Source organism: Engystomops pustulosus, chromosome 6 (genome assembly GCF_040894005.1).
Source record: "Engystomops pustulosus chromosome 6, aEngPut4.maternal, whole genome shotgun sequence".
NCBI classification, from domain to species: Eukaryota; Metazoa; Chordata; class Amphibia; order Anura; family Leptodactylidae; genus Engystomops; species Engystomops pustulosus.
Genome location: NC_092416.1, coordinates 51605842 through 51620867, shown reverse-complemented (window position 1 = coordinate 51620867; position 15026 = coordinate 51605842). Strand labels below are relative to the sequence as shown.

General features: G+C 38.3%; 1 protein-coding gene across 3 annotated transcripts; it reads left to right on the top strand.

Moving 5' to 3' along the window:
• Positions 1-395: 395 nt before the first annotated feature.
• LOC140065686 (taste receptor type 1 member 3-like) lies at positions 396-11271 on the top strand. Of its 3 annotated transcripts, XM_072113263.1 has the most exons (7): positions 2618-2700; positions 4143-4210; positions 4382-4682; positions 6061-6786; positions 6905-7102; positions 7591-7711; positions 10359-11271. In XM_072113263.1, the coding sequence occupies exons 3-7, from the start codon at positions 4416-4418 to the stop codon at positions 11255-11257; spliced, it is 2211 nt and encodes a 736-aa protein (XP_071969364.1). In that variant the 5' UTR covers positions 2618-2700; positions 4143-4210; positions 4382-4415; the 3' UTR covers positions 11258-11271. The 3 variants fall into 3 exon arrangements, with proteins under 3 accessions (XP_071969361.1, XP_071969363.1, XP_071969364.1); XM_072113260.1 differs by lacking the exons at positions 2618-2700; positions 4143-4210 and adding an exon at positions 396-803; XM_072113262.1 differs by lacking the exon at positions 4143-4210 and having other exon boundaries at positions 2469-2700.
• Positions 11272-15026: the final 3755 nt, after the last annotated feature.

Here is a 15026-nt window from a genome sequence, read left to right as displayed (position 1 = left end):
CCACTGAAGATTAGTTATCTTTTTCTCTGTACAGGCGGTCCCCTACTTAAGGACACCCGACTTATAGACAACCCATAGTTACAGACAGACCCCTCTGACCTCTGGTGAATCTCTCTGGATGCTTTACTATAATCCTAGTCTGCAATAATCAGCTGTACGGTGTCTGTAATGAAGCTTTATTGATCATCCTTGGTCCCATTACAGCAAAAAATGTTTAAACTCCAATTGTCACTGGGGCTAAAAAAAATTTTTCTGGATCTACAATTATAAAATATACAGTTTTGACTTACATACAAATTCAACTTAAGAACAAACCTCCGGACCCTATCTTGTACGTAACCCGGGTACTGCCTGTACTAATAAATTGTATTTCAATCATTTCAGGTATCAACTAAATGATGTAAACCCCACATTTGACTGCAAATCCTGACTTCCTGGTGATGGACAAAGATTTTCAATTACTCAAATATTGGGGTCAGTGACATGGGACTTTGAGAAAAACAAGAGATTACTGACAATACCCTGCTTCCGCTCTTCGGTGTTGACTGTGTCTGTATTCAGTGATACTAGTAGGGTGTATAGCATTGGTGTCTGTTGTCTCCATCCACCATGAAAAAACTGATTTTCTACATAATTTTGTTATTAGGATTCAATGAAAATCTTGTGCTTTCGACCTCTGAGCCGGTTGCTTATCAGGTATTTAAGAAATCTGGAGAGTTCATGATTGGAGGTTTGTTTCCTTTTCACACCAATGTGGATGACTTGGCAAATCACTGGAAGCCCGAACCTCTGAGATGTTCAAGGTAAGACTGAAAACATCTCATTATAGACAGTAGACCTAGTTGTAGAATTGGTTCTTTGTTTTCATATTATAATCATCCCAAGGATTATTTTATAATTATACTTATTCACAATGTAAGGTCCTTTGTAGCTGTCAAGTCAAAAACTCTATTTCAGCCCTTCAATAATTACAGCCTATTCAAGGGAGATACATTTGAGGCCAGTGGAGGATTTTAGGTCCCTGTATAAGGGTGTCAAACTTTATGGGTATGTTGGTATACAAGTACATTTAAAATTAGGACAAATACATAGGCAAACAAGGAATAAACACTTGTAGAAACTTGCATGATGGTTACAAACAGTCTTTACAAGAGGAAACTGTCTTGGTGGTTAATGAGGCTAAAAAGCGGAAACCGGGAACACAGATTGCACAGAACAATCTCTATAATACACAGTACTTTGCAAACAAACAAATCCAATGAGTAGCTAATTGTAGTCAACAAACAGGCAGATGTCCATCAGTTGTAGTTGGAGGTCCAAAGTGGATGTACTTGGATCAGACCGCCTCTTGTAGGACACGGCCAAAGTAAAAATGATGTCCTGATTTTTTGTAGAATCTGAATAAACCTTGTAAAAAGTAACTGCTTATACTGCTTCAATTCTAAATGTCTTCCATTACAAAGGGTTTACTATGTATACAGTTTATGGAGTAGTTTACAGCCCGAGCCAATAGTCCTTGACATCCCTTTCAGCTTTATGTCATAGAGAACTGCACACACATTCAGTATTGCTGCTGACTATACATAGTTTGAACAATGAAATTAGGTTGAAGATCATTTGGATTCCTTTAAGCATGGATAATAAGGGAAAACAGCCGTGTTATAACATAGACAAGCACTTTAGAAATCAATTGACACATTGGCAGTAAACACTAGAGATACAGTAAAGGTTTCTGTGCCATTAATGAGGTGCACTGCGCTGAATGTCACTGCGGCTCAGCCATCTGGAATGCATTACTGGAACGCTGAGTGTTAAAGGGTTGTTCCAGATTATAAAAACATGACTACATTCTATTACAGTCAGTTCCACACCTGCTCATGACTAGGCAGCACACCCAGTAGTCTTGCACAATAATAGGGCGCACATTCCCAATAGCCACATTCCCAAAAGATAAAAGAGTAAATCGGCACTCCTGACAAGATTTTGCTTCATGCTGATTTTATTTCCCAGAGAGAAATTGGATCAGAGATTATATTTTTGTTTTGCACCTTAGCCTTTATCAGTCTTGGGTGTGTCTGTCATATGTGGGGGTGATCAGCACGGGTTGGTGAACATTATGATATTTTTCCTGGAACAATTCCTGGAATGGTTACTGCGGCTTCTCTATTGTTTATCCAAAGAACAGTACATGCAGGCAAATAATAACTTTTCCAAGGTGCTTCTTTAAAGGGGTTGTTCACAAATTTTAAAGTTTTCCAGTGCAAGTACAATCACCTAATAGGGTCACCAATATTGTACTTAAAGGGGTATTCCAGGAATCAGCATAATTCATATACACGTGGGTCCTCAAAATATAAGCTGATATGTAATTAGTTGTTATTTAAAAATTTTCTCCTGTTAGAAGAAAAATGGTCTTGACATAGACTGTTATGAAGAATTAAAATGCTACTGGCCCTTTTCCTCCGCGCGGTCTGTTGCAGAGCATACACAGGACAGAAGATGGCTGCTGGTCACATGTCCACATCACATGTCCTGCACCTGCCTGGGCAGGTCATGTGAGCACCACTAAGTTTGGCTGTAGTCGGTTGGTTGCAGTGCAGCCAGTATAGCCAGTGATGTGGTGATGGCAGTTACACATTATTACTATGGTAACAGAGCAAGAAAACCTGTTACATCGTCACTGGGTGCAGAGAATAAGAGGTAGGAGGAGTTACTGAGAACTAAAGGATCTTGGGACTTGTAGTTTCCAGTGGCAGCCATCTTGGTGATAACTTTAGAGAGGCCATAAAATTTTGTGAATCATAAAATCAAACTATTAAAGCTCCATTTTGTGACTAATGACATTGAGTTTTGTTACATTCATTTATTTATAGCATCATGGGTTTTTCTATCAGACGTTCATATTCCTGGAATACCCCTTTAAGTCTTCTGCCTCAACTGTTCACATCGCCCAGAGCCACTTTGTTGATCATAGTATAATAATAGATAAGTTTAGGTCCAGCAAATTTAAACTATAAAATGAAACAAAAGTTTTTTCCCCATAACCTGTGATATTTTTGCTCTCCAGAAAGTCATCCAGGCCTCTCTTGAACATGTACATAGAGTCGGCCATAACAACCTCCTGCGGCAGAGAGTTCCATAGTCTCACTGCTCTTACAGTAAAGAACCTTTGTCTATGGTGATGGTAGAATCGCCTCTCCTCTAGGCGTAGAGGATGCCCCCTTGTCCTGGTCACAGGCCTAGGTATAAAAAGATCTTTGTACTGCCCATTCAGGTATTTGTATATTGGAATGAGGTTTTCCCTTAGTCTTTCTTCTAAGATGAATAACCCCAAAATTTTCAGTCTGTGCTTGTTTTCTAGTCCACCCATTCCCCTAATAATCTTGGCATCTTTCCTCTCTGCACCCGTTTGAACAATGACATCAGAAAACCCATGTAACCAGTGCCATGGAAATGGTGTTCAGGGTGGTGTTTACATTATATTAACTTGGCACTCTTACCTTCAGGTAGAGCCGCATGACACTGGACATAATCAGATCACTTGTCATGACCTAAAGCTCATAAAGAAAGAAGCCAAAGTTTACCTCTACAGTATAAGTAAAAATATGGGTGACCCTATTAGGGAATTGTACTCACATCGATAAACTTTGTGGCAAACCACTTTTAAGGATTCTGATAATAGTTAAGATTTCTTTTTAAAACAATTTGTTTTTATTGAGCAGTTGTACAATTCTACAGACATAAGATCAGACAAAGTTTAAAGGAAACCTACCATTTGATTTGATGCATTATGACCCAAACATACCTTGAGAATGCTGTGGCTACACTGATGCAGAAACATATCTTGTTTAATCCCTGAGCTTAGTGGTTTAACTGAAAAAACAATTATAAAATTCAGGATTATGAGTGTCTTTTGCTGCTTTGCTTGGCTCAGCGCTTTTCTTCTTACACTGCTGAGGAGAATGATGTAATCATTGACAGGCAGAAGGAATCAAGCGCTGCACCATCCCCCAACTGCTGTGTATGAGTGATCCAGCAGAGGTTCATTAGTCCTGTCTGGAACAGTGCAGACAGCTCGTTTAATGTAAGAAGCATGCAATCCAGCTTTTCCAAGGTCCTGATTGTCATAATTGTTTTTTCAGCAAAACCACTCTACTCAGGGATTAAACAAGATATGTTTCTGCATCAGTGTAGCTACAGCATTCTAAAGGTATGTTTGTTTCATAGTGCATGAATTAATTTGTCTCTCAAATCCTGCATTAAAATCCTGTATAGCAGCTGAATAGACCATTTAGAGCCTAAACTTTGAAAGACTTGAAAAAATTAGGGTGTATCCTAACCCAATGTTTATGTCCTTTTCACAAAAGCATTTTTTTGGCAGCTTGAATCCTACAGGTTTTCTCCAGGCATTGGCAATGAAATTTGCTTTGGAAGAAATCAACAATAGCAGCACATTACTTCCAGGAGAGTCTCTGGGCTATGAAGTGTATGACACCTGTCTCAATCCCCTGGTTATCCTACACCCTGTACTGCTGTTCTTGGCTAGAAATGGGACAGAAGATGTGGAAGTGAGCTGCAATATGACAGCATACAAAACTCGAGTTCTGGCTGTGATTGGACCTTCATCCACTGAGGTGGCCACTGTCACTATGAGGCTCTTTAGCACCTTTCTTATTCCACAAGTAAGTAACATTAAAACATAAGTAAAGTGTAAGCAGTGACTAGTGAGGATAGGTATGGATGTGGCACAAAGTAATACTTCTTATTGGAGTGGTTGAGAGGTTTAGAGAGGAATGGGCCAAAAGAGGAACAAGTGTGGGATTGGTGTTCTTGGGTGAGGGCTGGACACAAACAATAGCTTTCTCTAGCTGCAAATAATCGAACAATAGTGCATTTTTTGCAGCCCATGTGTCTGTTAGTGTTGTTTGCGGTTCGCTCAAACACCAATGACAATAGAAAAGACTGAGTCCATAGAAATTTTCAGGCTTCAGGGGTAGTGGACCCATGGGACAACCGCGGACGATGATGTAATCCGACACCTGGGATCGGAATCTAAGTGGTACTCGGTTTTCACTAGAGCAAAGCAGGTTGGACTTGCTGCGGCACTAGGTCATTCCACTGCTGAGCCTTTGTCTGTGGTGGCAGACAAAGTGAGGTACAGAGACTTTAGGCAGAATCGTAGGACAGGTAGGAGATCAGGACAGGATCAGAGTCGGGGATGTAGCAATAGGACAAGGCAGGCAGCAGAGGAGCGTAGTCAGGAGTGGAACCGGGGTCACTAAGGCACAAGTCTGGCAGGGTATGCAAGGAGAGGCATATTTATGTAGAATCTGTTCTGTAGAACAGTGCGCTAGCCTTCTAAATTTTCTGTTAATCAGAACCCAGCTGGTTGAGACTGGTCAACGAGCTGTGGGAGTTTTTTTCTTTTGAAGCTTTTTCAATGCAGTAATTTAGGTGCTTTTAGGAGGTATATTGTGGTGCTTCGGAGAAGATATTTTGGAGGTATCTGGAGCTGGAATGTTGCATTTGTTGCTGATTGTCAGTATTTAGGTGTTTTTTGATGTGTGTTATGCTAGGAGTAATATGGTTGCTGCACTTTTTTTGGCATGGCAGGGTTCTATGGAGTGGTGAGGCCAGAGTTTAAAAAGTTTTAAAATATAAGTAGTTTTGTCAACTGGAAAATGTACAGTATATATTGAAGTCTCAAGACAATGTTGTAGGTTTGTCACAAACATTCAGTATGTTCAATGAAATAAACTTAAAGTAGTATCCACGGTGACTTTTGAGTTTCTTTAAATATTGGTTAATTGACCTAATATTGACTTGCTTTACCTAAAATAAAACAATTAGTTTTCTATATAAGAGCAACTCTGGTGGAAAGGGATTAGTTGTAACAAATCAACAAAAATCCAATATCCCTACAGCACCCCCACAGGAGAAATGAATCATTACACACTGGAATGTTCATGTAATAAACTATATACTAGTGGCGGCTAATAGATGAGGGTCGTTTATGAGGCAACATTCAGTTAATTATTTATTTCTTTGTATATTTTTTAGATCAGTTATTCTGTGACGGCTGATATATTTAGTGATAAAAGTATTTATCCAGCCTTCTACAGAACTGTGCCTAGTGATAAAAAGCAAGTGGACGGGATGGTTACATTGATGACATTCTTCCAATGGAACTGGATAGCTGCTGTAGCCAGTGAAGACAATTATGGTGAAACTGCTCTTCGCCAGTTCTCTTCTTCAGGAATGGCTAGTGGAATCTGCATTGCTTATGAAGGCCTTATTCCAACATATCTCTCCTCCTCTGAGACAAGCATAGTCATTGAGGATATTCTAGACAGAATTGAACAGACTGATGTGAAAGTAGTGCTTGTGTTTGCATCATTGACCCAATCAATTGCTCTCTTCAAGGAGGTCATTATGCGCAATATGACAAGGGTATGGATCGGAAGTGCATCCTGGGTCCTATCACAAAGTATCCTTTCCTTGCCAGGCATTGAACGTGTGGGCACAGTCATTGGCTTTTTCCCAAGTTCACATACTGTTTTGGGATTTGATAGCTTTATAAGAGATATCATTTTACAGACGCATGATGATTTTCAAGGCATTGCTCTTGAACCTGATAAAATCCCAATAATTTTGGACCCACTCACAGCTTTGCATGCACACAGTGTATACACGGCAGTCTATGCAGTGGCCTATGCATTACATAAGCTTCTTAACTGCACTAACCTAAACTGCAACAAAAAGGAGTCTAACATCTATGCATGGAAGGTAAGTATGGTATCCTATTATTAGTGTATCATATTTTACCAATTTTATTTCTTGAGATTGCCACCTAATATCAATAGCTAAAAGACTAAATACGTTTCTTATGTATTTATAATGACAGCTGCTGGAGGAGGTAAAGAAAGTGGACTTCTCCATCTTTAACACATCATTCAAGTTTGACAGTAATGGAAATCCTAATACTGGCTATGATATAGTGACACATAGTATGTCTGGTTTGGGTTTCACCAAAATTGGATCCTACAACAAAGAAATGGCCTTGAACAGTACTCTCATTAACTGGGGAACCCCTCTGAATGCGGTGAGTTGTGGAGTCTATTAAAAATGGTGGGTCTAAATGTGTCTATAGTATGGTTGGTAGAAGTTACCAGGAGGCCATCTTTCTACTCCCTATTTAGACTGAGGGAATAAAAAGGCAAAAAAGCGGATGTGCACATATAGCTATAATAAAACCTCGGTGAGAAACTTTAGGAATCATCAGACACTGCAATATTGTATTTTACAGCGTCAGCTAGTTTGTGTCTCAATTTTGGGTTCCTGGGTTTATTATCTTTGTCAAAGAACTTAATGCTGGTGGAATGAAATTTGTTACATCAAATGTGACCATAGTGGCCAAAGACCCAAACGAAGAGAATCATTTTTTTTTTTAAAGTTTAATTTAAAAAAATGAGTAACTGTGATTAACATAATTAAATGAAGACACCCCAACCCAACAAATTGCTCTTCTCGAAATATTACCATATAGAGAGCTCCGACCCCGTTACTGATTACTTTCCTTGTTCCGCAAAGGTTCCAGAGTCTCAATGCTCAGGAAACTGCTTAAAGGGACAGGTAAAGCGAGTGAAAGGGACCCACTCCTGCTGTTTTGACTGCATTGATTGTCAAGAAGGAATGTTTCAATCTAGTGGAGGTAAGCTATATATTTTGTATTAAATAGGTTATTAAAACTATGCATATGATGTATTAGAGTAAGTATTAGATTTTTAATAACGAATGTAATTATTACAAATATCACAACACATATAAAAACTATTAATAAACAAAATGAAGATAAAAGAAGTGGCACGTGCATGGATAGATTAAGGAGTGCGCAAAAAGGCCCGCCGCCAACAGCTTGTGTCGGGCTTTCCTCCCTGTCCTATGGCGAATTCCCAATAAAGAAGAATCACTGGTGAGTGCCACCTCTAGTGTCTTCATTTTGTTGATTTCTACACCTCTGCTACTGGAAAGGTTGAGCACCACCGTAATTATATTTGATTCGATATTCCTGGCATCTATTGATGGACTGGCTATTGAATAGTGGTGATATGTGGTAGTGCCAATATTTTCCAAACTCTGTGATGACTAAAGAGGAGTGTCAACAATTAAGTCGGGACATCGACTTTTCGTGTTCAAATGTGAATTAGAAGAAGAAGGTACAGATGTTCATATTACATAGGCTATACTTTTCACCAAAGAGATTAGCTAAATTTGGAATAAAGGTTGAACATAAATGAAGGAGATGTGGTAGGAATAGGCCAGATGACATGCATATTTTATGGGTATTGCCCATTAATCCAAGTATTATGAGGTAAAATCCTGTATGGCATAGAGAGGATTTATTCCATACAATGTCCATCTGCTCCTAGAATTTGTATGCTTGGTATAGGTATATTGGAGAATAGTTCATTTATCTGGCTGAATAGAATTGTTAAAAAGCCCTTATTCTGCTCCAGATTGTGTATTATTAAATTATGGCTGGCTAAGGAAGACCCAACAACAAAATATTTTAAGGCTTGGAATAACTAGGTAGAGGAAAATTTTCTTTCAGAAAAATGTATTCTGTGGTAAAGAGAATAGTGTTCTACATTATAGTTTATACGCTTGAAAAAAAGACACATGTCCATCAAGTTCAAGGAAAGGGATTAGATGAGGAAGGGATTTATGGGAAACAATTCTATATAACATAACCATCAATGTTATTTAGGTGTAAAAAGACATCTAGACCCTTCTTGGAGCTCTCTGCTGTCCCTAGTTTGATCAGCGCCTGAGGCAGGCTATTGCACAGATTGACAGTTCTCATAGTAAATAAGCCCTGTCGCCTCTGGTGATTAAACCTTGTTTTCTCCAGACGGAGACAGTGCCCCCTTGTCTTTTGATTTTATTTGATGAGGGTGAGTTTTCCTGTGTTCGGGGTCTATTGCTTTGTGGCATAAAAAATATATAATTGAATGTGGTTTATCATGCATTACATTGCCGTTATAGGTGTAGTTTTGTAAAAGAGAAGAGAGGGAGGAGAGAGATAGAAAATGAAAATAGAGAAAGGAATGGTCTTAGATGATACTTTTCGTTTTTGTGGATATTTGTTAATTGTTTTTAATGTTAATTAAATAAAGATTTTTTTGGGTAAAATAAAAAAATAATAGTACAATATAACATCAACATGCATATTAATTAATTTCTCCCATTACAAGCCCTCCCAACCCCTGGTGGAGAGAGGGAGAAATAAATAAAAAAATCAAAAATAAGAAATCATTCTACTGGGGTTTATATCACATTCCAAATTTAATTTGTTAATCTGCCTTTCCAATATTCCTATATCTATATTCAAAATTCTTAATTCTATACACAAAATTCTCCAAGTCTCATTCACCTGGGCTACCGATTTGCCCAACTTTGGGTTATTAATAATCTAGGTAAGAATAGCATCCTATATATAGAGTATCTGATTTCCACATCAATGCTCCCAAACAGTGTTTCACTAGGGAGGATTGGTATATTGCTTACCTACACTACTCTCTGCATGATCAATAACCTTTAACCAAAGTTCTGAAAACCTGGGACATGACTTTATACAGTGTATGAAGTCTGCATCTTGCACCTGACAATTCTTACAAGTACTATTTTCACTTATCCCTATCTTCTTTAATTTTTTAATGAGTAAAAAGGAGTAAAGTATATGTAAGCAATCTATGGACAGTATTAAATTGCACCATTCTATGGTTTGCGCTCACTGAAGAGAGACCAATATTTCTGTAAATCCTCTCCCAGTTGGTACACAATCCACCTCCGAACCTTTCATGGGGAAAAACCTTTCTTGCACTTTCCAATATAAAATACTTGCATAATCACAAAATTACCTTTTTTAATGCTAACGCTACAAAAATATACTCCAGACATTCATGCAGAGTCAATTTCAGCATATTAACATCTATAGAGTTTAACACATGATACAATTGATAGTTTCTAAAATAATCCAGCCCCTACCGCTCATTGTTTCCTCTAAAGTGCGTAAAGATACCACTCTCTCATTGTCAACAACTTGGTTGATCCTTCTTATTCCTCAGTACCTTGGATCTGGAAGTGTGCCTAGATTGGGAAAATAAACATTATACCATAGGGGAGTGACACTAAGAACAATGTGTACCGAGAAAACTTTCATTAAATTAATTTAACTTAAGTTCAATAAATCACTAATAACCCATATTTTGTGAGAATTGGGTAAGTGAAAGTAAAGTATTAGATTGGTATGGTTGACTTTTTGACTATGTTTGAAATTGTTGTGATTCTTATTACAGATGAATATCAATGTCAACCGTGTCCTGCCGGTCAGTGGTCTAATGCACGGAGCACCAGCTGCAGCAATCCAACCTACATGTATTTACAGTGGAGTGACATCACTGTTATATTTCTCCTTCTATTATCTTTTGTTCTCCTCTGTTTTGTCTTGGGAGCCATCATTCTATTCTTTCGAAACAAACATAGTCCACTAGTCCGTGCCGCCGGAGGTCACATGTGCTCCTTTGCTCTTATGTCTTTGTTGGTTGTTAATCTTAGTATTATACTTTTTATTGGAAAACCTGCTGATGTTGTTTGCCAGTTGCAACAACCGCTTCCAGCTATGGGCTTTACATGTTGCCTATCAATGTTGTCAATTAAAGCCCTCCAAGTCATGTTGGTAACAGATTTTAAAGATGTTCCCACAAAATATATCCAGTGGTTAAAGACTAAAGGAACATTGGCCTTCATGATGTTTGGCATTGTCACTCAAGGTATATTTTGTACATGGTTCATACTGAGTGCACCCTCCTTGTACCAAAATGAACAAGTGACCTTCCTCTATAAATATCTCAAGTGTGAAGTTCCCAATGTTTTCTGCTTCTTCTTGATGTTTGGATACAATGGAGTACTTGCTCTTATCTCCTTCATGTTAAATTGTGTTGCCCAAGCACCAGCTGGTCAGTACAACCTTGCAAGAGACATCACCTTCTCCTCATTGGCATATTTGCTGATATGGATTGTTTTTGTTCCTGTCTATGCTGAGGTGACAGATGGAAAGCAGCTTTTGCTTCAAATGGCTGTGACGCTGGTTAGTTCTTTTGGTATAATGTTGGGTTATTTTGCTCCAAAATGTTATATCCTTCTATTCAAACCAGAAATGGCAGGAGAAGAATATTTTAAAATTTACAATAATTAATGTGTTAATTGCATGGGGCAATAAATTCATTTTACTATAACAAATATTGGGTCTGTCTTTTTTATTTGGTGCAAGTTTGGTAAAAAAGTAGGATAAGAAAATACATGCTAAATGGAAAGGATGAGCCTTGATGTTGAGCAATATTCAAAGTACTTGTTCCTCATCAGTTACAAGATGGCTGGATGAGAAGACAGCTGAGGGATGAACTGTTCATTTCAAAGAAGAGACTAAATGTTACGTGTAAACTTATTTCTCAAATTCTTCATGGGGAAAAAAAGGATGCAAATTTACTCATACTAGCTAAAAATACACTTAATTTTTTGCATATGTTTAGGTTATACATCAGGAAAGCTCCCAGCATATAAGCTGAACGTATCCATAAACTATACAGCAAAGCATAGTGTACAATCAACCAGCAAGAAACACTGGATGGAAAAAGGCAGCAAGGTGCAATTTTTTACCCTGGTTTCAGCTGCAGAGCGATGTATACTATCAGCAGAGATCATAATACCCTATGAGGGACAGACACAATTGTATTGCATCCATCTCTGGCCTCTTCTGAACTTACAATCTGGGAGGTCACCAGTGATGTAACTGTCAATATAAGGACTGTTACTTCACTCGAGACACCCAGAACAATGACAGCTGCTCATGTTTGCACTTCCTCCAACTTTCATGGGGCAGAGGTGGACAGGAGTACTTATACCACTATACGAGCATACAATGGGATATGTTGTATGGATATTTTGTTAATTTGCTAAAAACAAGATGTCTTTGTAGCCTAACCCCGAAACATCAGTGTTGTCTATGGTTTGTCTGGCTTGAGGTAATTTTGAGCACTACTATAACTTTAGTCTCCATATACAGTACTACTGTGTCTCTCAGAAGAAGCAAGCAAAAACAGAAAGGACTTGTGTATACTGCAGAGAACAATTACACTTATTTCCGCCAGTGGATCATCATGTCTGCATCTGCATTTAGTTTGATCCCTTTTTATAAAGTCCGCCTGCTGTTGGTGGTTGCAGATGCATAGTAGCTAATTTCCATTACCTGGATCTTTTTCCTAAAATCACAGGCACCCAAATGATCCCTGTAACTATGTAGGCCTACCTTTAAAAATCTGAGCAATCAAAACAGCAACAGGAAGAATTTGGAAAAATACATTTTTTAAAAACGATTCAAAATATGAATGCAATGAATAATAGAGTTCTGAATTATCAGGTAACCCCTTTATTTCATCTAATATATAAATTATGTATGTTTATCTACTATACAAATAATTAGCATTTAGGATTAGATGTAATTTTGATGCCATTTTAATGGTAAGATCATGTGCATGTTCCATCTTGAGCAAACAAAATCACATTTACAAGTTACGTTGTTTACTTAGATCACCATGGACAAAGTAGATTTTAATGTATAAAGTGTTTTATTTTTGATGTATAAAGAAGATCCTTGGGTTGTGGCCCAAATCCCCTTCAATTATTATGGAAAACAGGGAATGGTTAGATAAGCTTAACAAGATTTGGGAGCAGTGTGTAACTATATTTTCTGTGGACAATTCGAAAAGATGGTTCTAAGGTCTCCCCCCTAATTATTCAATCAACTGGTAACATTAAAGGGGTATTCCCATTTGGGCATTTAAATTTAATTAAATTATTTTGCCATCTGTTAAAACTTCTTCAATTGGATGTTATTTAAAAAAATGTTCCTGTGTGAAGATAATTTCTCATAAATGTAGCCATGTTGTCCCTTAGAAATGAGATAGCTTCCTCGGATACGGCCACCTCACATTTAGGCACCAGTGGCCAGACATGCGCTATAGAGCCCTGCCTGACCACCTGGTTTCAGCAATCCTTACCACAGGACTGATGTGGGACATGCAGTAACACCCGGACATTTCATATACGAAAAAATTTTGCTTCTTTGTGCAATCCCTCCAGCAGAGGTGGTCGTATCCAGGGACACAGTCTTGTTTCTAAGGCACCATATCACTACATTTATGAGAAATTATTTTCACACAGGAACATTTTTTTAATGACATCTAATTGAAAAAATGTTTATATATGGCAGATTAATTAATCTGGATGTGAATGTCTGGACGAGAATACCCCTTTAAGTAATATTTATTATCATGGTACACACAAAATTCCCACCGATAAGGTCAAGTAGGTGTTTTTATGAATAATACCATAAGAAATAGACCCGAGTGAAAGGTAATCTCTAAATGGGACGATCTCCTGTTGGACATTTGGGGCCCATTGTTGTATAAAGATGTGAAAGAACCCTCTAAGGTTAATGTAGAACTGAAGTCCAGTGTAGAATATATTTTGCTGTGTGATTGTTATCCTTGTTGGATCTAACTAGGCATGACTGCCATAACTCCTGTACTTTTCTACCACTTAGTTGCCAATAGCTTCACCCCTTGATGCTGAGTCTATTTTTCACCTTAACGATCAAAACTACTACTGCACCAATATCTATAGATGGTATTAGTGTGGAGGGGGTAGAGAAGTGTAAATACCTACAAGTTGAATTGGATAGGGGGTAAATTGAAGGGTACTTTTGTTGTATGTTTTACGAAACAGTAATAGAAGATTTGATTTTTTTTATGGTGTGGTTTATTTTGAATCTGGTATGAGGACCAAAGATATAACTAGGGCGGATAGAAAGCTAGCGTCCCATTATGTGAATTTGTGATATGCGCATTTTTATTGGATTTTTGTGAGTATACTGAATTGGAATAAATTTTAACCTTGTTGGAACGTACCACACCATCTGCCTGCATATTGTCTTCCAGTTACAATATAATAAAGGAGGAGAATGAGAGTGCGATGGTGCTAGTCTGAATGGTGACATACTTTCAGCAGGAGAAATTGAAGATTGGTGCTGTTCATCGAAGTTTTAAGATAAAATAAGAGGGAGAAGAAGAATCCTTGGAGCTCCGGTCATAGTGAAAATATTTTTCTCTATTTTGTGGACTTTTTCAAAGACTGTGTGGACCGGTCTTATACCGTGAGTAGCTCCTTAAGGGGCAAACTGTGCACCACGAACCACTGTGTTTTTATGCTAAAGATATAACTAGATTGAATAAGGTGATCAAAAGAGCAAGTGGTATAATTGGAATTAAACTGGAATATTTCCAGAGTGTGGTGGAGGTAGAGTTCGGGCCAAATTTAAGGCAATTATAAAAAACGAGACTAACCCGTTGTTTCCAATGCTTATGGCTCTGAAAAGCAGCTTTAGGCTACATTCACACGATGTGTGCCCGCCGCACCATAGCCCCTCTCCATAGTGATATATGGTGCACGGTGCCGTATTCCGGGCAAAGTTAGGACATTGCCATACTGCTCGACACACCTACGGCCTCTGCTACTTTGCGCACTTTCATTTGACGATCAGCGAGTATCATGTCGTGGACTTTTTGAATGATTTCCTCGGTAACCACGCCTGCTTGGAATCCTGGTCGCTCCTCATCAAAAACGGATGTTCGCCCACGTTTAAATTCGTTGACCCAATATCTAACTGTGGTCATAGATGGTGAAGTGTCCCCATAAACAGCATCCAAGTTTGCTTTTATCTCTTCACATTTTTTCCCATCCAAAAACAAAAAGCGAATTACCGAACGATACTGCTCTTTTTCCATCTTTAATCGGTTGCACTGTCTGCAGTCACTGCCCGGCTCCTGCATGGTACAGCTTCTGGTTTCACATGGATGTGGCTCATCTTCTGGTCCCACATGGCTGTGACACATCTTCTGGTTATATCA

Coding starts and splice junctions, on each gene's coding strand:
- LOC140065686 (XM_072113260.1), top strand. CDS start 610: ATGAAAAAACTGATTTTCTACATAATTTTGTTATTAGGATTCAATGAA. Junction 6,787..6,904: donor CTAACATCTATGCATGGAAG/GTAAGTATGGTA, acceptor TTATAATGACAG/CTGCTGGAGGAGGTAAAGAA. Junction 7,103..7,590: donor GGGGAACCCCTCTGAATGCG/GTGAGTTGTGGA, acceptor TGTTCCGCAAAG/GTTCCAGAGTCTCAATGCTC.